We start from the raw sequence: 24623 nt of genomic DNA, 5'->3' as shown, positions 1-24623 counted from the left end.
ATATAGGGGGTTTAATCAGGTTTAATAGTTGAATTAGAGAACTCCAATAAGATCTTAGTATGATATCTTCGAAGCCAGTTTCACAGCCAAAAATTTTTGCGAAGGATATTTAAAAAGATAAATTTTGTGAAAATTGAATCCTTAAGCAATGGAAATAATTTGACATTAATTCGACAGGTACATTACAAATTTACAATTTTATTGTTTAGCTGAATGTTTGTATGAACCGAGCGTTGAATGTCTTGAAGCAACCAATTTTTCACACAATGCTTAATTTATTTCGCAAAGCATTATTCACATCATTCACACAATTTAAGTAAACTGCTTTGGACAATTGAAATTATCATTTAAATCAGGTCATGTCTATCGTAGTTTACCTCAAGTTTCTCTCTAACAAGCTTAGAAAACGAAATGTGAATTCGATGGGGGAACTTTATTCTTGAAATGCGAGTCATTTCAAATAATAACTTTACGAAAGGAATTAAAAAGAAAACAGTATCTTGAAACAACATATAAAAACCGAATTGCGCAATAAATTAAAGATGAAACTTACGGATTGAAAAATCATACATTTCTTCATTTATTCATCCAATTTCCAAATGAGTTTAAAAACTGGACATGGTTAAACATATGTAACTGCAGGGATATAATGGAAAAGCTGATGAGCGGGCCTGAGCCTTCATTTAACCAAAAAAATTAAACTTTTTCAAATGAAATCAAACTCTTTGAATTTCACAATAATTAAACATTTCACGAAAAATCGTGTTCCTGTATGAATCTCACTAGGTTTAGTTTCAATGGTTTGCCATGAATAATGGTTTTACTCGTATAACTAAATTTTTCACGATATCAGCAGGATGTTTCAAAACAAACTGTCGATTTCAGCTTTCTTTCTTAAATCTTGAATATTAGGAGGCCACAATATGAGTTGCTCCGACCAAATTTACCCAGTTTCTGTGCCCTTAATACAAGTAAATGCCACCAAGCGAATGAATACGCTACGATCTCGCATCTTGTGGGGGACGCCTGTCGGAGACCACCACTGCCGTGCATCGAATGGACAATCATGATCCCTTCCCTCAGGAACGAAGCCTATAACACTTTTTGACTGTAATATTATCAGTCGTAAGCACTAGACGGATCACATACATTGAATTAGATCTATCAGCCCACAGGAAAAAAGCCTGACGTAGAATGACCCAGCTTCGTCTGCCAATACGCGAAAATTTTTTACACCACCCGGACAGAGCGCGCCGGAGCCGTCCGTACCTCTCCCGTGTGTCGAATGGGTACGCAGCCGTGCACCACCAAATTTGGAGAGCGCAGCCGTGGGTAACAAAATTGACTCGTAAACAGGCCCTGAGCCCAACGCCAACCATCAGCATGCAATATCTACACATAGCCTCAGGCAGGTTAGGTTAGGTTAGATTAGGTTACGTTAGGAGTAGCTGTTGCGGTAGGGCCTGCTACGCTCCGGCCTGTGACTGAACTGCGCTGTTGTGGTGGGCGCTTTGTGTCAAAAGTCGTGAAGATGCCCGGCTGCGTTACGCTCGGGAAGGTATGTGAATCACATTGTGGACTTGGGCTATGCTGACTTCTAGCTATCCATTCCAAATTTGTGCACCAATCAGCCTTGAAAGGAATGCCTAGCATATTTCCGGATGACCACCAATCAGCCGAGGGGGAGCGCAGCCGTGCACCACCAATTTTGTGCACCAATAAGCCCTAAATCGAACGCCTTGAATCTCTCCGGATACCCATCAATCAGCCGTGAACCACTCGGCTTTGTCTTCCTCCAGCCTCGCATAGAATCTGCCGTGCACCACCAGGCCGCAGATCGAATCTGACTTCCGGGCATCGTTAAATTACGTAATTTTACGTTCACCGCATCTGAGGTTAGGTCTCAGATAGCATAGTTCTGTTCCAAAATTTATCGTCCTTCGGCAAGTGGCCGTTCGACCGGGGGCTGGTTCGCTGGTCGACCCACGGCCTAGATACGGACGGCTTGAAGTGTTGAAGGCTACGTTCCGGAAGTCAGGAATCATGAGGTCCATTATATCCAGGGCAGTGGTGGTTTTCGGCAGGCGACCCAACATTACTCAGTTTTTAACTTGTGTTTTTAGCTCTTGCATTTCATGGCCACGGCTATAAACTAAAAAAAACAGCGTTGGAACACATCCATGCGACAACATTTCTTCTCGCTTCGAGTCACCGACATGTGGAACAGCCTCCTACAAAATAGAAAAGAGCGACAACTCAGAAGGTAAGGGCCGCAAAGAGGTCATCTCTGATCTCGCCAGCGAAAGCACACGTGAGCTGCTAGATAAAGAGAGAAGAAAATTTAACCTTGTTTGGTTTGGCGTTCCCGAAAACAATGCTTCGGAGACGAATGAGAGAGTAACAGGTAACATTGCGATCATTACTGATTGTTGTGCCAAGGCACTTGCCGTCGTTGTGGATATATCTGCATGCAAGAGACTGCGAAGGAAAAACGCTACCACCTGTAGACCGCTGCTGGTGACTGTGCATGATACATTCCAGGTCGAACTTGTTCTTAGGCTGCGAGAAAATGAAGTGAATTCCCAGATTTTAATTCAGTCTTTGTTAAGAAGAATGTTACCCCTTTAAAGAGAGCGGATTTTCGCAAGAAATGGCAGGAGAGAATCAGGCGGAAAAGCACGGAAACTCAGGTGAACCACTCTCACGATATCAAGACAACACCGGCCGCACATGGTCAGACAGCTGGGAACCTGTAAATAACGGAAAAAGTGAACGCATGCATCAATGTGAAAGCGCATTCAAAAGTTTTAAAATGTTTTTACACGAACTAGGATTTCGTTTTGAACAAAAAAAGTGAACAGTTACATGTGATCGCAAACGAGCACACAGACAGAAAGAAGTGCAACACGGATAATTCCAGAATCAAAAAGCAAGCCTCATGAATAAAGGTTAAAGATTATAAAGCTTCCAAGCTTCTGTTATCGACGTCTCCGTGGTGACCTCATTGAAGTAATAATCCAGAAGGATTATTAGAATTTGAAACAAGAACCAACACCAGGGGTCACTGCTATAAACTAAAAAATGCGTTGCAACTCATCGACGCCACAACATTTCTTCTCGCTTCGAGTCACCGACATGTGGAACAGCCTCCTAGATAGCATCATTGATGCTCTAAGTATGAACGCGTTCAAGGACTGACTATGGAGAAATATATGCTCAGACTTGAAATGCCTAGCACCATATCGAACCTGGTAGAAGTCTAGTTGCTATTTCAAACTATCGTCAGTTTTGAAAGATTCGGTCAAAGACATGTTTTAAGATCTCTGGACTAGTCACGAAAAGTACAAGAATCGGCGACAGGCCACAGCAGGCCTATTCTTCAGCGCTGACAACACTATGATATGATATGACATGATAGTACTATCTAAAGAGGAGAAAGAATAAATTCTGTCAAAGTTTCCTGAAATACATAGCTATTGAAAAGATGTTCCAGTCTCATCTTTAATGGTAAATGGCAGTTATGGCACGCATGTCGTTTCTTTCTTCATCGCCTCATTGAATGAAATTCTTATCGCACTTATTTTTAGAAGAGATGCGTATATCAAACAACGCGATCTTTCAATGCTGCGTAAATCTTCTTTTGCATTCGTACCTGGGGACCTTCTGAAACCAGCGAGCGCTCACGCAACAACTGCGATTCATCCCATGGTGCATTGCCCCTTATTTTTTTCTAAGCGGGTTGGAGACTCGGCTTGGGTAAAGAAACACTCGGCATGAGTAAAGGTTAGAGGTGCGGCATGAGTAAAGTTGCCCTCATTAGTTGAAATTAGGAGGAGCCTGAAGCAGCTATTATTTCCGCGCTAACAAGACAGGTCTTGGCGCCGCCATCTGACATCAATGGGAACCGCCGCAGCACCTGTGTTGCAAGGGCATACATTTTACTGAAATAAAGTCACGTAAATGTCTCAGAAAAAACACTTATGGCGCAGTTTTTTTTATTACTTTGAGCTAAATCTCATGAGATCTTAATCGATTCATGTGGCTTGTTTTTAGTTAGTTAAATTAATTAAACAAAATTAAAATGTAGAATTTATCTTGTAATACTCAAATCTGTTTTACGGAGCGTAAATTGAACAGTTTGTGTGTAGTGACGCATGTTCAAACTCATTTTGCATACAACAACTGATCATGAACTTCATCGGTACCAACCCATTTCTTCGTTACTCCTTTATTTTTATTCGAATTCATAATATTACCTGACAGTAAAATTTTGAAATAGGCCATATAATTTTAAAATAATAAAATCGTTTTTATCGACATGCTATTGAGTTCAGAGATTAGTTGCTACGCTGCAGTGCTACGCACAACGCTCGCACAAGACGGGCCAGAAATGTCAGTAGCTTGTACGTCGCTCCCCCGGGTGGCAACGTTCGTTGGGGACGACAGGATCGAAAATTGTAACAGTTTTAAATAAATTATTTATAATCATTGAAAAATCGGTTTCTTAGTGGCAAGTGTTTCGTCGACACCTAAAGTCGGAACTATTTCGTTTAGTCTATGAAACAAGTGCTTGGTCGTTTTTATCTGTTCTCATCCTTCCTCATGTCTATTTATTTTTCGCTTGCTATTAAATCTATGTGTAGCGTGCCTCCGAAGCTCGCTTAAACCAACGCCACTATAACTGCTTCTTAGAATAATAATGTAATGTATGGGTCCGTGTTTTGCCTCTAATTTCATCGCCGTGACCAACAATCCTGTAATAGAAAATGGATACAAATACATTTTGCAGTCATTTCATATCCAAAGGATGTGTGCGTATTTTCTTAATTTCTTGTGACCATATCAAATCTGTTTCAATAATATCTGATCCAGTATAAAATTAATACATACTGCAATGCACCGATATTCAATTTCCAGGTCCAAAAATAAACATTTTATTCTGGACTATGACCAGTTGAATTTTATTGACTTCATGTTAAAAATAAACAAAGATATGTATACGTATTTTACGAATTTTAAAACTGAATCGATTAACATGAGATAACACCCATATAGAACGGATGCAAAATCATTTATTTCTTCATTTAATAATTTTCCTGAGCGCCCCACCGCTGAGCTCGCGGTGTCTGACTGCAGGCTTCAGTTGTGCGGTTAAATTGTGTAGGTAGGATTCTTTACATTAAGTTATGTAGATAGGATTCCTTACATTAAGTTNACAGCTGTCCTGTAACTGATCATTCAGTGCTGCACAGCTGTCCTGTAACTGATCATTCAGTGCTGCACAGCTGTCCTTTAACTGATCAATGGAATTTTTTCTTTCAGAAGCCGCTTAAAGTTTTACCAGGCATAGTGTTCATTAACAAATATTTCGAAATAAATTTCTCCTGCTTTATCAGTAAACTTTGACTTAAGCGCGATGCTGACACCAGGCTTCAGGTTCTGCCGGGGTCTGTTAGAGCCGCTGCTGTTGCTGTTACTGTTGGCAAGCGTAACAGATGCTCAGTCACGAAACAGAAGCAATGACGGGTTCCAGACCATGCTTCATCAAATGGGTGAGTCGTGCTTTTTTATAATATGTGAGTCGATGAGTTCATCATGTGAGTGACAATGAAAAAATCTGCTAGATGGATCACTAGAGTTTAGTACTGAGTAATCGTGGAGTGGAGAATAAATAAATAAAAAAAACTCACAACATTATTAGGAGAAGCAAAACAAAATGTTTCCTTGACCTGAAGCCGGCCGAAGTTGGTTACTCAGCATAGTGTTATTTAATGATTGTTTCTAAAGAGTTTCTCCACATTTTGTCTATGTAACCATGTTGCTTTTACTAAATAATGACAATTTCATCCAATTTGCGCTCTTCAGAGAAGTGACGTACAGCCGCTTTGATGTCTCGGTATTTCGACAACACAACTCGTACCTCAGAACATCAAAGAGTTTATGCGCATCTCGCCCGGTAGCTTTTCTTTGCATTCACAGCGAGCTGCCGCCTTAATCTTAAAATTTGTTCTAGTGAGTTTGCGACCATTTGAACTGATAAATTTCTAAAGTCAAAGGCAAGTCTGACACGTGGATGAAATCTACGTGTATATTAACTTTTTTCCGAATACTAGACTGTTCAACTTTTATTAGTACTCATCTTGATTTTAGTTTTCAACAGTTGCTTTGCTAGGGACGCATTCCTACAAAAAAAAATAAAATAAAGCCGTCTTCGTCCCTGCATTATTCAGCTAGTCCCACTGAATGCATTGAATCGGAAGGGCAGTCCCACTGAACGCATTGAATCGGAGGGGCAGTCCCACTGAACGTATTGAATCGGAGGGGCAGTCCCACTGAATGCATTAAATCGGAGGGACAGTCCCACTGAAAGCATTGAATCGGAGGGTCAGTCCCACTGAAAGCATTGAATCGGAGGGGCAGTCCCACTGAATGCATTGAATCGGAAGGTCAGTCCCACTGAATGCATTGAATCGGAGGGTCAGTCCCACTGAATGCATTGAATCGGAGGGGCATTCCCACTGAATGCATTGAGTCGGAAGGGCAGTCCCATTGAATGCATTGAATCGGAGGGGCAGTCCCACTGAATGCATTGAATCGGAGGGGCAGTCCCACTGAATGCATTGAATCGGAGGGGCAGTCATATTGAATGCATTGAATAGGAGTGTCAGTCCCACTGAATGCATTGAGCCGGAGAGACAGTCCCACTGTATGCATTGAATCGGAGGAACAGTCCCATTGAATGCATTGAATCGGAGGGGCAGTCCCACTGAATGCATTGAATCGGAGGGACAGTCCCACTGAACGCATTGAATCGGAGGGGCAGTCCCACTGAACGCATTGAATCGGAGGGGCAGTCCCACTGAATGCATTGAATCGGAAGGGCATTCCCACTGAATGCATTGAATCGGAAGGGCAGTCCCACTGAATGCATTGAATCGGAAGGGCATTCCCACTGAATGCATTGAATCGGAAGGGCAGTCCCATTGAATGCATTGAATAAAAGGTCTGGACCAATTGAATTTAAAGGTTGCACCGATTGAACTTTCTACAGACTAAATCAGTGTGGAGTGGGTGCAATTATATTTTCAAGATAGCCTAATGTAAAGTAAGCGCAATTGAATTTCTGCGAGGATAATAAAGTAGAGAATGGATATTACTATGCTATACGAAGGATAATCGGACGATGAATGACTGTAATGAAATTCATTTCAGAAATTATACTCTCATCAAACTTTCTACATAGCAATCCGGGTGAACGTCAGTTACTATCACTTATTTTAAATAATACCTGATGATTCGAAGAACACTTCATAAAGTTGCTCTTCATTTTCTGACCGAGGAAAGATGATCTTTGTTTGATAAAAATACCTTCAAATTACTAAAATTAGGATGTTAAAAAAAATTAAAATTAGGATGTCTATGGTAGCTATAGGATTCAGTTAGTAATCAGGCATTATTTTTTCCAGTGTTGGTTTACAAAATATCCTTTGAATCTCGTACACTTTTATTAATTGACTTAGTATCAGAGGAACTCAATGAAACAGAAATGACCGGAGAAATTTTCAACGTTAATTCAAAAAATATGTCTTACAATGCCACGGAAAATTAAAACTACTCACTGGATGTTCCGCACAACTTAAGATTATTTTTTTAATCAATAAACTATATGAAAAAACCCTGAATTAAATAATCAACTGAACGGTCAGGGAAGCTTGTAAAGCAGAAATAAATTTTAATCAGTATTCAAGCCAAAGATCCTATAGAAAACCATGGCTTGAATGGTCAGGGAAGCTTGCAACGCAGAAATAAATTTTAACCAGTTTTCAAGCCAGAGATCCTATATAAAACTATGGCTTGAATTGTCAGGGAAGCTTGTAACGCAGAAATAAATTTTAATCAGTATTCAAGCCAAATATCCCATAGAAAACCATGGCTTGAATGGTCAGGGAAGCTTGTAACGCAGAAATAAATTTTAATCAGTTTTCAAGCCAAAGATCCCATAGAGAACCATGGCTTGAGTGGTCAGGATAGCTTGTAACGCAGAAATAAATTTTAACCAGTTTTCAAGCCAAAGATCCTATATAAAACTATGGCTTGAATTGTCAGGGAAGCTTGTAACGCAGAAATAAATTTTAATCAGTTTTCAAGCCTAAGATCCTATAGAAAACCATGGCTTGGATGGTCAGGGGAGCTGGACGAGCGACTGATCCTGCTGGAGACGCGGGTGGGGGAGCAGTTCAACGTGCTGAAGGCGATGGTGCTCGATCTCGAGACGAAGCTGCGCGATCAGGACCAGCAGGTCAAGCGCCAGCACCGGGGGCTGCACCGAGCCATCGCGTCTGCCAGGAAGGCGGGGTAAGGAGTCGTAATTGATCTGCACGATGTTTTCTCGTTGATATCCTGTCGGGTGTATTTCAGAAGGGAACACAATGCTATTACGGTTTCCACGGTTTCCAGTCTCTACTGACGAGACGATTCGATTTGTTACGCAGAAAAGCAACGACGAAAAATTGGTGTTTTTTTCTTAGTTTGATTTTACGGTTGATTAACCCAACTTAAATAAATATGTATTTGCATTTCATTAACAACGCATGCCTCTCCTTCTCATCCCACGAACCCTGTGTTTTTCAGAGACCTTATAGACAATCCGCCAGCGAGACGGCGCAGGATGCAAGAACACTTGGATAGGTAAATAATTTAGACATTATTTGAATTACGCCGTAACCATTATGAGGAAACGAGTAACAATACTCGTATCTTGTTGAAGAGGGTGAATGGTGAATGATTTCACCTCTGCTCTCATGAGTGTTTTAGAACAGATTCAATTCAATTTAATCACTGTTCATCGGACAAGCTAGAATGGAATAATGCACAGGATATTCACTCACAAATAATGATTCGTGTGAATTTTCAGCCGAAACTATTAAATCCTTTTTACTTAGCTTCTATACAGAGCACAATCGAATATATTGTTTTTATTGCATTTATGCATGTACCGTTGGAAGCAAAACTTGCTAATTTATCCTCTTCGGTGTAAAATGACTGAATAACCTCGTTTTAAAAATCTAAAATATTTCCATAAATTACTTCAAGAGTGAACTGTATTATTTAGATTTTAGACCCTGAGATTAATAAAGCCTCTAAAGTCGTCTCTAATTAGTTGAGTTCGGTAAGTTTTCTTTTTATAAAGTTTAATTCAGTTTTTAATGTTCTTATATTCAGATAGATTTTTATTTGGTCCTCCCTTTAGGCCGCATTTAAATACCCCTGACTTCGCTGAAAACGAAGGACGAGAAGGCAACCAGATCAGCTCCGAGCAAGACTTTGCTGACTTCTACAACGATGACCTGGACGAATTAAAGGTTGGCTTAATCTTATACGAAATTATGAGTTAATATTTTACTTTTTAAGAAACGAATTTCCTTTTTAGATAACAATCTTGTATTTGCTAGTACTCGTCTCTAATGTTGAAATCAGTCGTAGAGACTTACGTATAAAAGCTTCAATTTTAAAAATTAAGAGATTGTTAATAAAAAGCGTGCTCTGGTCTTCAATCAAACTTGCACATAACGTATACATGTATTATGTATATTATACGTATGGCCAAAGAGCATGATCGGCCGGTGTGAAAGTCTACGGGTATTGCACATTACTTTCAAATACGATTTCTAAATTCTGCAGAAATTTGGAAAATGCAATCAAGATATGTGTACAAATGTTTACTTTTAAGAATCTCATTCATAGTGAGCTCCATTTTTAGAAACTGTCAAAATTGGATCTATAATAGTAGTCATTGAGATGATAAGCAATCAGCTATCGCTTAATATATTCGAACTAATATTAATTCATACAATGAATCGTAATTGCATTTTGATTCACTGCAAATTCATTCTCAACAAACAAAATTAGGTGAAAATGAATCAGACATTTCTGATATTAGGCTCTTTTTGCCTTGCAATCAGGCAAGTCCCAGAGCTCCCGAGGTATCGAAGTACAACTCATCGATACACATCGAAGATTCGCAGCGAGTCTTCACCTACTACTGGAAGGTGGAAGACATAAGGTATGGCGATGCAGTGAATAATTATACGTTGGGTTATTGCTTCTGTGAGTGGAACTAATGAATTATAAGTAGACACAATTTAGGAGTAGCTGGACTAAATCACAAACCGGAATCTGAGTTCACAAATTTTTTGCCTGAAAAGCCCACCAACAGCTTGCAGAAATTTCCGAAGAACGAGAACAGGAAAAAGTCCGCAAAAAAATACAATTTCTCAGTCGAAAATTTTCTGGATAACAAAACGCTATGATAGGGTGAGTGTCTTGCACATTACATCTGCAAGAGAGAATTTGCATAGTATCGAATAACTGTTTGCCTTAAAGTTACGAACAGAGATAATATTGGTAGACAGTGCATCTGGAGGTACGTATGTGTGCGCGGTGGAAAGGTAGTATGGTAGATCGTGTCTGGTAGATCGTGTGCGCCGTAGTTCCCCTCATGTAGATAGCGTGGTTCTCAGGTACCGCATGAACAACTGGGGTTGGCGTCGGTCGTTGCGGTCGCCCGACTTCTACATCTTCAAGTTCGGCTACAAGATGTTCATGAAAATCTACCCCAACAACAATGGCGAGAACATCTACGTCCATGTCGCCCTCACTAAAGGTTATTGTTTATTAATTGGGATTAATTCTGATGTTGCATTTTATTCGTTTCATGGATGGAAGAAGTATTATTTGCATAACTTTGTTTTATGGTCCCTACGATCTATTTCATTTGATTTTTAACTATGAAGTTTAATTGTTTAGAATTTTTAGCTCATCAAATTCAATAATAACCATGTTCAATATTTATTCAATTGAATACTTAGTTTCTGTGTCCAAAATGTAAAGGTCTTTCATCCTAAAATTACTTTTCTTCCCTTCATATTCAGTTGTCATTATATGTATTTACAAATCTTTCCAAGTGTCTTCTCACTCAACTATTCTCCACACTTCGATTCTTATTTGCCTTAATGATCAGCTTCTTCTATCTGATACCCCCACTTCCCGTTCCTAATTTTCAAAATTTACTTTCGTTCCAAGTATCTAATCTTATTTCCCGTTCCGAATTTCTAACTTCCCTTGCCATTCGAATTTCTACGCTTACTTCCGTTCTCTACGTGGCCCAGGTGACCATTTCTTCTATCTGATAGCTCTAATTCCCGTTCCAAATTTTCAAGCTTTCCTTTCTTTCCAAATTTTTAACATTATTTCCTGTTTAAGATTTTTAACTTCACTTCCCTTTCGAATTTCTAAGCTTATTTCCATTCTCTATGTGGCCCAGATGACCGTTTCTTCTATCTGATAGCTCTAATTCACGTTCCAAATTTTCAAGCTTTACTTTCTTTAAAAATTTTTATATCCTGTTCAGGATTTCTAACTTCCCTTGCCATTCGAATTTCTAAACTTACTTCCGTTATCTATGTTGTCCAGGTGAGTTCGACGCCAGTCTGGAGTGGCCGTTCACTCTGCCGCTGCGCATCGCTGTGCTGGACCACAGCCGCAACCCCGACGACATCACGGGCAGGGTGTGGCACCCCACCGAACTCTGCTCCGGCCTGCACTGGCAGCGACCAACCACGGGGGACAACCAGATCTGTGTGGGGCTGGGCTTCTCGCACAACGATCTTGATATTGCTAATTATGTTTACGCTGACGCAATCACCATCAAACTCACCATTTTCTTGGACTGACGCAATTAATATTCTATAGATCCTCAGTAAAATTATTACAACATTCCCGCATCTTCTCCGTGTTATACAATCTAAGTCCCCTTCAACAATAAAACCCCAACAATAAAATTCAACAAGAAATTTCAATTTCAACAATAAAATAAGTCCTCCCCATCAGCAATAAAACGAAATTGCAGTTTATTATAGTATTTCTCTGCTATAAATCGAAATTTTATCGCTCGCGTTGTGTTCTCATACCCATTTAACTTTTACATAGTAAGCAAAATAGTTTTTGTTAACAGTTAAAATATCTGTTTACCGTGAACGCGAATTATAACGTTTGACCAATGCCGCGACTAATCATCGGTACAAGTTCTGCCAATCCTCCATGCATGTTTAGACAATTTTTAATTTAGTAAATAAAATATTCATGTGAATTTGCCATGGCTTTCAAAGAAACATCAATAACACATCAATTTAACGAGACGCTTCTTCTCACGGACATTTTATCTTAGACTCAAAAAAGTCTTATTGCACTGTTAGAAAAATTACCGTTAACGGTATTACCGGCGTTTCAGTGGCCGGTCGGAACGTGAAAAGAAACACCGTGTCGCCATTTTTATTCTAATTTAACACTAGAAATCCGTAAAACTTCTGATAAAAACGGCGAAACAGTTTATTTTCACGGGGCGACCGGCCACTAGAACGCCAGCGGGACCGTTTTTTCACCGTTTTTTCTAACAGTGAACGAATAATTTCAGTGTGGTTGTATATTATAATTAGTAAACAATTAAAAACCCTAACAAAAGTTATTATCTTTCTCAATTATATTCGTGATAATAGCGAGCAATTTTATCGCAATATCTAAAATTTGTAATTTACACACAAGTTGTGACCGCTATTAAGTTGATGAGTATTGCTTCGGATCGTGAACTTGATGTAGCTATTTTTGATGTTGAACCTTTCGTTGATGTTGTACCTATATCTTTATTGATTTACTTATTCCTGATATACCTTTTGTAGATTATGCAACTATCCCTTATGCTGTATCTATCTTCTGATGTTACATCATTCCTTGACGTTGTACATATCGTTGATGTTACATATATTCTTGATGTTTAATTTTTGATGTTATACCTATCGTTGATGTACCAATCTCTGGTGTTAAACCCATTTTTTATGTTAAATCATCATTGATATTGTACCTGTCTTTAATGTTGTACTCATTTCTGGTGGGTACATTTTTATGCCTCTAACATTATTTGCTGTAGTAGAGCAATAACTCATGAATTTACTGTGTAAATTCTGGCTCGGAATCATATACCTGGTGATTCCGCGCGTGCTCTGGCACGTAAAACTCAATTCATGAACAAGAACGTCTCCGAAGTTAACAAATATATTGATTGACAATCAGTTTACGTCGCAGATCCGTAGGAGTGTTCATTTGCCTGATGGTGAGGAAGAAGCGAGGGCTTGGAAATAATTTTGGATAATTTGTTCAAATTAAATTATAGATTTAAGGGGGAAGGTATATGTAATGATTTTTAGTTCTAGAAATTTTAAAGCAGATGTTCTGGCAACATCGACCAAAGTATTGGACGGACTTGTAACGGTTTGGCCATTCGTTGATCCTTACTGAAAACAGCCACTTGTGTTCTTGCTCTTGGTAAGCCTCTAGGTTCTATAATTTGTAATAGAATAACTGTGAAAATATGTTCAGAATATCGTGTACTTATCTAGTTATTAGTGTTTAATTAATTTAATGAAATGCGTGTTTATTTGTAGGAGAACTTCCCTCCTCTGCTCTGTTCTGCTGTTCTACTGTTCTACTTTAATAAAATTTTGAACTTGGACCAAGCCTAATGACCCAAACACCCAATTGGAAGTTACCGTCAATGAATCAATAAACTCGTCCGTTTGAACCTGAACTAATAGAAACATTACACTGCTAAACTGCGCTGACTGGACTGCCCAACCTTTTTCCGGTCACTACTTGGAAGAATGGCTTCTGTTCGTCGTCAACGCAAAGTTCTTTGTGAGAATTTTTTTGACGTTCATCTCGAATAATTACAGCCCTCTTCTGTTCGACACCATTCTTGACACTTGGCTCTTCAAGCAATCGCTCACGTCTCTGATTCAGAAGAAATATTTCTACGGATTCTAATTTCTGGTGTTTCATCGTTTCTTACAGTCTTCGTTCGTCGAGACCGTTCGCTACGTTTCAAGAAGACTTCATTTTCGCTCAGGGAGCGAAGTGGTTCTACTCTACATTCAAGGCATCGCCAGCCTCTGCCTCGTCGCAGGCTTACTCCACACAGCCGAGGAGTGGACTTCAGGCAGCGGTCTTCATTAGAATATCGAAGGCAGCCTTGTGACGATAAAAAATTTCGGCGAGTACATTTATTTTGCCACAGTAACTCTATCAACGGTTGGGTATGGTGACATCTTGCCAACAACGACCCTTGGAAGAACAGTTATCATTTGGACCATACTTATTTGTATTCCGATATTTGCTGCCTCTTCTGAACGAATAATTTATTGGTTTTTGGACTCAGTGACGCGTTTTTGGAGTTCTGGAAGCAGTTTATAATTTGCTTGTGAGCTTCCAAGAGTCGTGTTATGTGGTAACCCTTCCATAACGATGATAAAATCATTTCTCGATGACTTCTTGCACCCGGATCGTCAAAATTTCGCCGTCGAAATCATCCTGCTGGGTGAAGACCAGCCCAACAGGGAACTTCGTGATCTAATGGAAGAATATTGGTGTGTTTCCTACTGCATGGGCTCCCCACTTAACCGATCTCGCCTTCATAAACTCTTAGGTCTTCGGAAATAATCTCGCTCCTGCGATGTATTGATTTGCGTCTCTGATGCGTACAACTCAAATATTCGGAAAGCTGAGAATGAAGTGGAGGCCATTGTGTGTGCGGCTAAGACAACCTTCCCAAAGTTGAGAGTTATTGTGCGAGTTAACCTCTTAGAAACCAAGAAAGCGATTACACAAATTAGCGGTTGGAATTCGCAAGCTATAGTAATTTGTGTTGCTGAAGTAACTCAAAATCTCATTGCACAAAACGCCTTAGCTGCCGGTGCGGCCTCTGTGATAGCAACTTTAATGAAAGCCAGAGACACAAAACGTTCCCGAAAGTGTGACGACCGCGTTAAAATCCAATTTTAAAGAGGATAGAATATGGAAATTTACCTCAGCGAAACCCCTTTTCCCGTGTCGATGCCTTTCCATGTGGCTGCCGAGCATTTCTACTAGCAAGGAGTTACTCTGATTGGAACGCGGGTTGTTGGAGAAGAAGCTGAAGCGAGCACCGACTTCTTGCCTGGAATTCTTCCATAGAACAGTTTCGCTATTTTCATAGCTTCAGATTAGAAACAAGTTGAAAACCTGTCAATGAAAACGCTCGAAAACTTGATGGATGAAAATAAATCTTCAATAATGAACCCAGTATAGTTAAAGGAGGACAATGGGAAACGTCCGATTAGTCTTATTCAACTTGACCCTTCGCCGTAAAGTAAAGAAAGAATCCAGACCTTGGTCTAGACAGTGCTCAAGGCCTCGCGGCGAATATAATTGATCAATGATAATCAAGGAGATTGGCTGAATGATCTAGACAATATACGATCCTCTAGTCATATTATCATCATGAACACGAACGAAAAAGTTTCACCCCTGATGTCAGATATCTCCTGCCTTAAAATTCTGACATAACTTGAACGGCGGTAAGATGAAATCGATGATGTATTAGTTCCTCATACCATCAACCTTAACAATGCCAACATCCTGCCTATTAAACTTCAAGATGAAAACCTTCAAGGCGACATTCCTCACTCCACAGGAACGCTTGTGTGTGCCGATATGACGATTCCAATGCTAAGTACTGCCCACCACTGCGCCGACACTTTCCAAGCGTTACTTCAGCTCATGGGATCTGAAAATGACGAGACTTGCTTCACTTTCCTGAAAACGATGCACGACACCACAGCTCGAGACGTCTTCTTGGCTCTACTGCAGCACCATAGGCTTCTGTTAGCCGTCGCTGTGATGAGTGGAGAGCGCTGCAGAGAACGGATGGTTGTGGTGTGTCCTGAAGGCGATATGGTCATCACACCCAACGATGCCATTATCGGATTAAAGAGACGTGCAAAGTCGACGAATGACTCAGATATCACCATAGACAAATCTGAAATGAAATTTTAGCCGATGAGCTATAGTTATGCATCTGAATATTCCGAAAACCACGAATCCTCAAGGAAAGAGTAACCAATTGATATCAAGGAAGATGACGATGATAAGTAAACCTCTGTCCCAAGTGGCTTTTCACTAGATTAACTCCCAGATAATGAAAATAAAGTTATGAAGCCTGCACCGAATTTCAAAGCAAACATCTAAAAAATTCCGGAAAAGAGTGTGAAGAAAAAACATTCACCTTCTAGGAGCTTTTCTTCTAGTGCGTCTGGGACAAGTGGGTCGAGACTTCCAATCTACAGTAAAATAAATACTCGCGACCGGCGCACTCCCACTAGCTTGCAAGTGAAACCTGCCTTGCAAGGAACAAACTCTAGGGAGAAGTGATGCTGATGAGTGAGCCTGGAACCGCCCTGAGCTGAAGATTTCATTATCATTGACAATTTCTTTATTACTGTGAAAATAGTTTGAAGAAACGCGGACTAAGTTTAAGGCCGCGAAACTGAATATGAGTCTCAGATTTATTTATATTTTTGAATCGTTCTTCTGTCGTTGCAAATTTTTAGCGTGATAAATATCATTTCAGCTAAATTTGTATTTGAAATATAAATGGCATTTTATATGAACCCACGGAATTTTTTTTTATTTCTGTTCGTCTTTTTAGACTTAGCATATAAAGTGGAAAAACTTTCGCAGAAATATAGGTTTTAAATTTTATCACAATGAAGAAGTTTATTCTTATATGTTCCTTCTTTTTTATCTACCATCACAGAAGTAGGCAAAAAATGCCCTAAGCTGCTTCTCTTACTTGTGACCGCTATGGCATTCACGGTTCGAGTCTTCCATTTATATAATATTGACATGTAGTGCACATCCTGCCAAAAGAGGGAAAAATAAGTCAGTTGCCTGAACCGATAAGTGTTATAACAATAAGTGAACAAATTATTCAGAATTAATTTTTATTCTCATGAAAATATATTCCACTACGATGCCTTGCATGTAAGGCCAATCATATTCGACGCATTAATAACTAGATACAGGGTGCGGCGTGGGAACTTACTCTTTTAAAAAAATCACAAAGTAAAAAGTATTAAAGATAGCGTTTTAATTCTTTCTTTTTTACAAAGAGCTACATTTAAAGTTTCGTTGGGTTTACTTACAAGTTTAATTCTTGAATATTACATCTTGTAGGTGACCTCCATGCTGTTCAATATCCATATTGCGCATGGCGCCACCTTCCTAGGACTAATGGCCGCCACGTGGCGCGCAATTCAAATAAGTAAGTTCCCGCGCCGCACCCTGTATTTGCTTTGTGATCCAAACGCATCACTTGTAAAAATAATTTCCATTGTTTGCGTCTATGATTTCCTATTAATGACGACTGGTAAAATATTGATTTTTTTGCGGACGGCTGCGATACACCAGTCCACTTGAGCGGTTCGCTTGGGAAACGAACAAGTTTTCTTTTCTAAATAATTTTGAATGCTCAACTTCCGCGACGATAACACAGCACTGAAATAACGTTCGCAAAGAGCAAACTAAAAATGTTCAGAAGTATCTTGCAGGCAGAAAACGTATTTCCCGAACGAAGCCTATATATATGTTTAAAATGTGTGATGCTCGTCGGATTACTTTAAATAATTCATAATTGAAATTAGACTAAAACTAAAACAACTAAATGATGTCAGGTTCATGCAGTGCATTTATCAACAAATTGAGAGACAATGAGCACGGAGTGACTATCCGGTAACAATTTATTATAAAGCAAATAGTTCCTGATTATGGCTGATTAGGAACATTTTCATTTGGGTCACAATATTATAATTACCTAAATCATAAAATTGTTCTATACTATCGATTGTAACACTTAATTGAAAGATTTAGTATGGATCTTCACGATTAATTGTCGAGAGCTTAATTTAAGGCGTAAAATTTCCAATGTATCATTTAATGGTTATAAATTCTAACTTTTGTTCATGCGCCAACATGTAATGCTTGCTTGTTCACCAACATTTATACATAACACTTAATATTTTCATGTATTGTTGATTACAAAGGCTTGTTGATGAGCTTAAGTTCTCAAGAAAATGATACGCATGGAAGATTACAGTGTCTTTAGTTCACAGTGGGTATCACTTTAATTATCATGAAGCGAGACTTTAATTCATTTTTTACAGCCATTTCAACTTATAGCGAACACATTTTTTTCGTTATTTGAACTTAAAGCCGAAATATTTTTGTACATCATTTGAATTTATCATCGACTAGTGAGAGCGAGACTGACAAATTGACATTTCTTCATAACTATTTAATTGGAAATGATGGCATGTATACCCCGGAAGTGCTTTATTCCCAATAATGAACATTCTAATTATTTTCATAGAGTAGTTATGAATGTTTAATTTCGAAGAAAAAATTAGTTTTATTTAGTAGTTTTTAAAATACACTAGTCGGTGTAAATAATTTATCAATAAGCGATTTGGACAAAGTTAAAAAAAATATCTTAAATATTTTATTGCATTTTTGCGTTTGAAAACATCGTTGACATAATACAACAACGTCAGGCGGTCACCACCATTAATTAAATAACAATATGAATGCATAGCTTGGTATGCCTCCCATCCTACAGCTGAGTATAGGTGGAGCTGAGTGCCCCAACCGCAGCTGAACCAGTGCTGAACAGTTGGGGTCGTTTGAGCAGGTTTTTCTAAGCCGTCTGCTTCCAAACGGATTCTGTGTATGGTGAGGATATTCCTTGAAGAGTAAACCTGCTACTCCCTCATAGGATACAGCTGGCAGGATGCCGTCTACTAGCAGAAGTGCTGCAAATTTGCGCATGAGAGTTGAGAGTAGCCTTAAGATTTTTTTTTACCGCGGATAGGCAGAATTGAGCTGAAAAAAATTGTGCTTGGAGGTTCTAGCAACAAAATTTCCAAGTAAAAATTCAAAATTGGCAGGTAAAAATAAAGTGCCACATTAGATGATGAGATGGTCAATATGGGCATCTTAAGGTAACCCATAGCATGCCGAGAAAGACGATGAGGAGCTTTGAAAATGAACATGATATGCTGACGAGAAGGGTGAGAAACTAGACTCCACGTACAACGAGTCCAATGTTTCAAGTGATTAACCACTTGGCCAGCTAACTGAGGCAGCAGATTTACTCGCGGTGCTGATAGTTAACTTAAGTAGATGGACCAGCAAAGTGAAAACGTCACTATCCAAAGCGTGATTGTGCCCAATCTTTTGTAGAAGAAATCAAGCGACGGCACTAAGTGAAAGGGGAATTGATTGATCTCGAAGTGTGATTGGCCACAATTATTTTCATAATTGGCTATTTCATCGCGCACAAAAAAAATATGAGCATCATTCCCTCCATCAGATTTAAATAACCTAGAATCAAAAAGTTGGATTGATATTATTACAATAATAAGCTGAATATTCAGTTGTTTTACGTCCGTTGTATATAATTGAAATTTCATTGAAGAAAAATGAAGCTACCAGGTGTGTGCTGTTTATTGACGGGGCTGTGCCTCGTTCTGGGGGGGCTGGCCCAGGGCCCCACAATCGGGCCCTGCAGCGCCCCCAACACGACTGAGAACTTCAACGACGCCTACATTAGTAAGGTGAGTGAAAATCACTTCAGATGAATCTTGAGCGTTGCTGGAGACTGAAACCTTGACAGCGTCTGCCGATTTCTCACGAAATCATTGTTATGTTAGCACTGCTACCAACATTCCTTGGAGTACTCTGCAATAAGTTGGTCGAGACTGGGTCAATGTTACAATTCATTCAAGCTTGAGATACTTGGGCATTAAATGGCTGGATTTATGTAAGTTTTTCGTTCTATACATAATTTCTGTTTGCAGCTTGGTATACGACCAAGCGATGATTTAGACTGCATTCTTGTGCGCATGAGTCTATGAGCGATTTGGTATTTTTAACAAAAAAGCACTTTGCTTCGTAAAATATTGAACTTTTTTAGGCTGGAACATTATGGCTGAATGCCATGTATACCTGCATAGAAAGTATAATCAACGATACCTAAGAGGTGCTGTACATAAAATATAAGCTTCATGGCTGAATAGTAAAATCAGACAAATAATAAGTCCTAAGATTTCGATTACTTGTACCTGAACTGGGAAAGATCTCACAAAAAATGCGTAATTATTTTTCACAGTTAAATTCATTCCATTTCACAGCTTACTGACGGTGACTACACAGTAGTGCAGCCAGCCGGTCACTCCTCGTCCACCAGCCAGCTACGGTTTTACCTCAACGGGACTTACCTCCTGTCATATATCGACCAGTGAGTCCCTGAGCTGCCTGCAATTGCCACAGTATTGAGTCAACTAATTTATTTCATGCATGACCTGCCATTTTTAATTTCGTGCAGTTGAACGTCTGTCTTCAATGAGCTAAAAAGCAAGTTTGTGAATGATCAATAAACTGTCGGACAGGCATGAAAATGAAATGAGTTGAGGGCGATGGTAACTAATATTCTTTATCATTGACGACGGATTGAAATTCGATGTGTTCTCATTCAATGGTGTCCGAGAAATAAATGTCTGAATTAATTTTCATTGCTTTGGATGATCATTCTAAAATTTGAAATTTGTTTGGATTTATGTGAAATATTACTTGTTATAAAATTGAAGGGGCGTGCAATTTTTGCAATGTCAAAAACTGATTGATTTACTGCAATGTTAACTCAGGTTTATTTGATAGATGAGTTAGCACTCACTGATGTAATTGAGCCCAGATTAAAAAATTATCACGAAGGAAGAACAAGATATATAAATTAACGAAAATAAAGATTTAAGCCCTAAAATTTCTCATTTAAAATACCGTGATAGAAAATAGAGTTTTCGTACAATTCGCACTATGGCTCACGAAACTTCTATATCCAAAGGGCTGGGCGGCCTGCTCAGCACACAGGAGAGTACCGCGCGCAGGCTCACGCTGTCTCTGCCCCAGCCACCATAACGCTGCACTCCCTCCCCGCTGGAGGTATGTAACTTGCCTTCTCTGGATTAGTAAATAGTGACGCGTGTGAATGATTTAGCCTTTATTAGCGAATTGGAGGATGTTTTAATCTATTTGGATTTGAGAACTACAAGGAATCTTGTTAAAAAAACTGAAGTTATAAGGTCATCGGGATGAAAATGCCTCAAAAAAATGTTCCAATGTTGTTGAATAAATGATGCGCGATTCTTCATCCATGGAAAAATTATTCTTTATAGTATGCAGATTCGTAAGGAACAGTCCATATTCGCACGCTGTTTGTTCATAATCGCATGCTTTGCTGTTTCGTAGTTATGCAAGGATTCGAAATTGCTTCAAACAGTATGACAAATAGATAATGAAATAGGTCAATTTATACATATTCCAATTGCAGAATTCGTCCTTTTTGATAGCTTTGGGGTTTACGTTCAAAATGCGGCTGGCATACGATTAATAATGTACTTGAGTAATATATCATGGTCTCAGAAGCGATGAATACCGTAATTAATAATTATTCATATGAACGGAAATGAATGGCGAAACTTCGCAGGCTGTCAGTGCGGAATGCTGTAGTTAGTAGCTGACTATTTACAATAATTAAAGGGTTGATCCTACAAGTAACATTGACAAAGTTAGGTAAATGAAAGAATTAAGCACACAAATACATATATATTAATAAATAAGGAGTAGCAAACCTAATATTTTGATGCGTGTCAGTGATAGTTTCTAGCTTTCAGGAAATAGGCAAGTTTGGGATGAGGAAGAAATCGGTGAAAGCTAGATACTTTGGAAAAAATAGTAACGGAAAGTTGAAGATTTAACGTTGCAAAAGTAGAGAGATATTTTATAAGCAACTTGGATGGTTTAACATAACGCTGAAAACTAATTTTGATGCTTATCACCCCATGCAGCTTTTGGCAGTGCAGAGTCGGGCACCGTTAAGCTCAGTGTCGTGAGAGCCGAGGAAGGAATCATTGAACTGTCGTCGTGCGCCAGGGCAGGTCTTGTAATTTACGGTAAGTATCACTCACAAATGATTTATGGATTTTTTAGTAAATCATTTCACAGTAATAACAATCAGGCACCGTGATGATTTCAACTGAAATAATATGAAAAACAATTTATATCAAATTTATAATGGTATAGTGCAGTACATTTCTTTGTTATTTCTATTGCTGCATTCGCCGTATTTAGCTCTTATACCGCACTAAAATTGTTAGTCTGCTTATATTACAAGTTCACCAAAAAATGAAAAGCATGAAAACGCCAAGAAAGTTTACTAAATCTGCTTTGAAAGCGTTTCGGAGACCTGCTCCATCTTCAGTTCAAAAAATTCTATAGAATACAAATCATTAATGATGATTATTCCGGCGTTTGTTCCGGGATATTCTGTAAATCTTTTTGAACTTTTGGAGCTGGTTTTCGAAACGTTTTCAATGGGGACACGGTGAATTTGCTGTTTTTTCTTTTAAATACCTGCTACACTTATTTTACAGAGCGAAGGCATCTTCTGATCTCCACGATGCTGCATCGTTCTGGTGTTGAAGCTGCGACCAGTTTGAATCCGGTAATCCTGGACACGATGTACGCATACCCTGACTTGAGGTTGGGACGGCAAGATATTATTAACTTTAATCCATCTCCAGGAGCAATAAAAGTCTTTGTTATTTTGGGAGCAATCAATTGCTTGTTCAACCTTTTCAAAAAACCAGATTATTGTGGTTCTCTATTGGGTGCTTGGAAAAATGCAACATCTAACCTCACATTTTATTCCGCCTTGCCATCCCCACCTCCAACTGTGTTGTACAACTTCGAACCTGTCTTCGCTACCTACCCAGTTCCTACTTACTCGTGGTCACGTTACGCTCTTCAACCGTCGGCTATGGTGCATAATTCAATGCAAACAAGTCCTGTCGCTACAGTTTATGTTCAAGAAGTTGGAGGTATTCCATATTTTGCTCACTATTTTGAGAACTTTGGCAATAGGGAACTGCACGACTCTCACCAGAGCCCTCAGCTAGTAGGTGCGCCCATCACAGGACAGTACAACTTTTTCATCCCACGTTAAGAAAAATGACCGTTGGAAAATTAAGTGTTTCACGAACCTTAACTTTCTCCCTTTTTGTTTTTTCTGTGCAGATCTGCGGTTTAATAATTTTTAATAATAATAATAATAATTATAATAAAAAAATAACATAATAATAATAATATTATTAGGATTTAATACATTTAATAAAATAATAATAATTTAAGTTTAATTAAAAATAATAAAATAATTATTATAATATGTAACAATAATTTAATAATAAAAATGACATTTTCAGCATTATGTTCTAGCTTAGTTAAGGGGACCGGCTACCCTCCGGAAAAACTTCTACAGTTATTATCCGATCATCATGAAACTTCACATACATACATAAAATGTGAAAATAAGAACATTTTGCTTCTATGAATTTTTCAAAAAAATTGATAGAAAACGTCAAATTCATAGAAAACGGCTAAAAAGGGGTACTTTAGAAAATCTATCTCCTCCTACAAATATCATCCTACAACATCGAGAAACGTATCATTCGGTTCGTAAGGACCATACCTAAAAATTTGATGATCACTTTTCTAAGTTGAACTTTTCAAACTTTTCAGGACGGCGCGACAAAGTCCCATGCGCCTCGAAATAGGCACTCAATGTAGAATGGATACCAAACTACAGGCTTCTGTAGCTTAATCCACTCAAGGATGCTAGCAGCAACTTGTAGCGCACCTCTACGTACAATGTTAGGAGGGTAACTGAGCACAGATGCCAGATACACCAAGATATGTGGTCTTGCCGCTCTAATTTTATTAGGTCTATTTAGTGAAGGAACTCCACCCCCCGCCCCCCATTAAAGCCCGGCCATCTGCGTCAATATTGCCGTACATGGATCGCAGTAGTATCGTTGGAAAGCTCAGAATGTCAGCTTTAAGATGAGACTAAGCATGTAACTGCAGCACAACTCAAGTATAAACTTTATTCAAAGATTTCAGCAGCTAATTAGTTTATATCTAATTACTTAAAGAACTCTCTCACCCGCTTTCCTTTAAAGAGACGTCATGAACGTAAATATTGGCGTACAGCGATGGCAGTGGTACCATTGGAAAGAGCAGAATTCCAGCTTTCAGATGAGCACAAAAATCGAAAAACGCCACAATTGAAAATTTTAGGGTAGCCGGTCCCCTTAAAGGAGGTGTTCCATCCTCAATAAAGGCCTTGAGGACTCGCCAATATCTTGAATTTTGTTTGCTTTTATCCTCTTAATTCTCCGTAGAATATGCTAACTGATCACCATGTTTGACGATTATTTGTTATTCATGATAGTGAATCTCAAAAAAAAAAAATATTGTATGAATGGATTTAAATTCTTTCTACCAAATACTGTATGACGTTTCTATTCACTTTACTACTACTGCATCATGTATTCCGTAGAATAAATTTTGTTAACTAGCGAATAATAAAACCTGACGATCGGATATCATATCAGGAATAAAAATTTTACCAGTTTAAGGGGGAGCGTCTGGCCAAAATTTTATCTCGGCTATTTACGGACGGTTCACTTTGAAACTTGGTACACATGTGTAAATAGACAGCTTTTATTCATATCAATTTTTCGAAAAAAATGCAAGAAAACGTGAAATTCTTAGAAAACGACCAAAAAAGGGGGTACTGTAAAAATTTA

At 38.8% G+C, this 24623-nt stretch overlaps 2 protein-coding genes and 1 long non-coding RNA gene across 3 annotated transcripts; all 3 read left to right on the top strand.

The window, feature by feature from the left end:
* Nucleotides 1-8186: 8186 nt before the first annotated feature.
* Nucleotides 8187-11738, top strand: LOC108682953 (TNF receptor-associated factor 3; the record flags this gene model as incomplete). Its single annotated transcript, XM_018172220.1, has 6 exons — nt 8187-8355; nt 8632-8688; nt 9251-9362; nt 9963-10063; nt 10521-10663; nt 11473-11738. Coding segments are annotated over 6 exons (842 nt in total), but the record flags the coding sequence as incomplete, so codon positions are not given.
* Nucleotides 11739-13343: 1605 nt separating this feature from the next.
* On the top strand, nt 13344-16492 carry LOC125177669. Its single transcript, XR_007156611.1, has 2 exons — nt 13344-13377; nt 13903-16492. It is a non-coding gene; the product is annotated as an uncharacterized LOC125177669 (long non-coding RNA).
* Nucleotides 16493-17912: 1420 nt separating this feature from the next.
* LOC108682951 lies at nt 17913-23106 on the top strand. The gene is made up of 5 exons (XM_018172218.2): nt 17913-19535; nt 20112-20218; nt 20822-20919; nt 21825-21929; nt 22410-23106. The coding sequence occupies exons 1-5, from the start codon at nt 19401-19403 to the stop codon at nt 22979-22981; spliced, it is 1017 nt and encodes a 338-aa protein (XP_018027707.1). The 5' UTR covers nt 17913-19400; the 3' UTR covers nt 22982-23106.
* The last annotated feature ends 1517 nt before the right edge of the window (nt 23107-24623 follow it).

The sequence above is a fragment of the Hyalella azteca genome, unplaced genomic scaffold (assembly GCF_000764305.2).
Source record: "Hyalella azteca isolate HAZT.00-mixed unplaced genomic scaffold, Hazt_2.0.2 contig3971, whole genome shotgun sequence".
NCBI classification, from domain to species: Eukaryota; Metazoa; Arthropoda; class Malacostraca; order Amphipoda; family Hyalellidae; genus Hyalella; species Hyalella azteca.
The sequence above is the reverse complement of the archived record's forward strand: the minus strand, read 5'-3'. Positions and strand labels throughout refer to the sequence as shown.

What these genes read in the sequence shown, in the direction of transcription:
- LOC108682951 (XM_018172218.2), top strand. Translation starts at nt 19,401, where the DNA reads ATGAAGCTACCAGGTGTGTGCTGTTTATTGACGGGGCTGTGCCTCGTT. An exon ending in ACGACGCCTACATTAGTAAG is followed by an intron (nt 19,536 to 20,111) that starts GTGAGTGAAAAT and finishes TCCATTTCACAG; the next exon opens with CTTACTGACGGTGACTACAC. An exon ending in GGCAGGTCTTGTAATTTACG is followed by an intron (nt 21,930 to 22,409) that starts GTAAGTATCACT and finishes CTTATTTTACAG; the next exon opens with AGCGAAGGCATCTTCTGATC.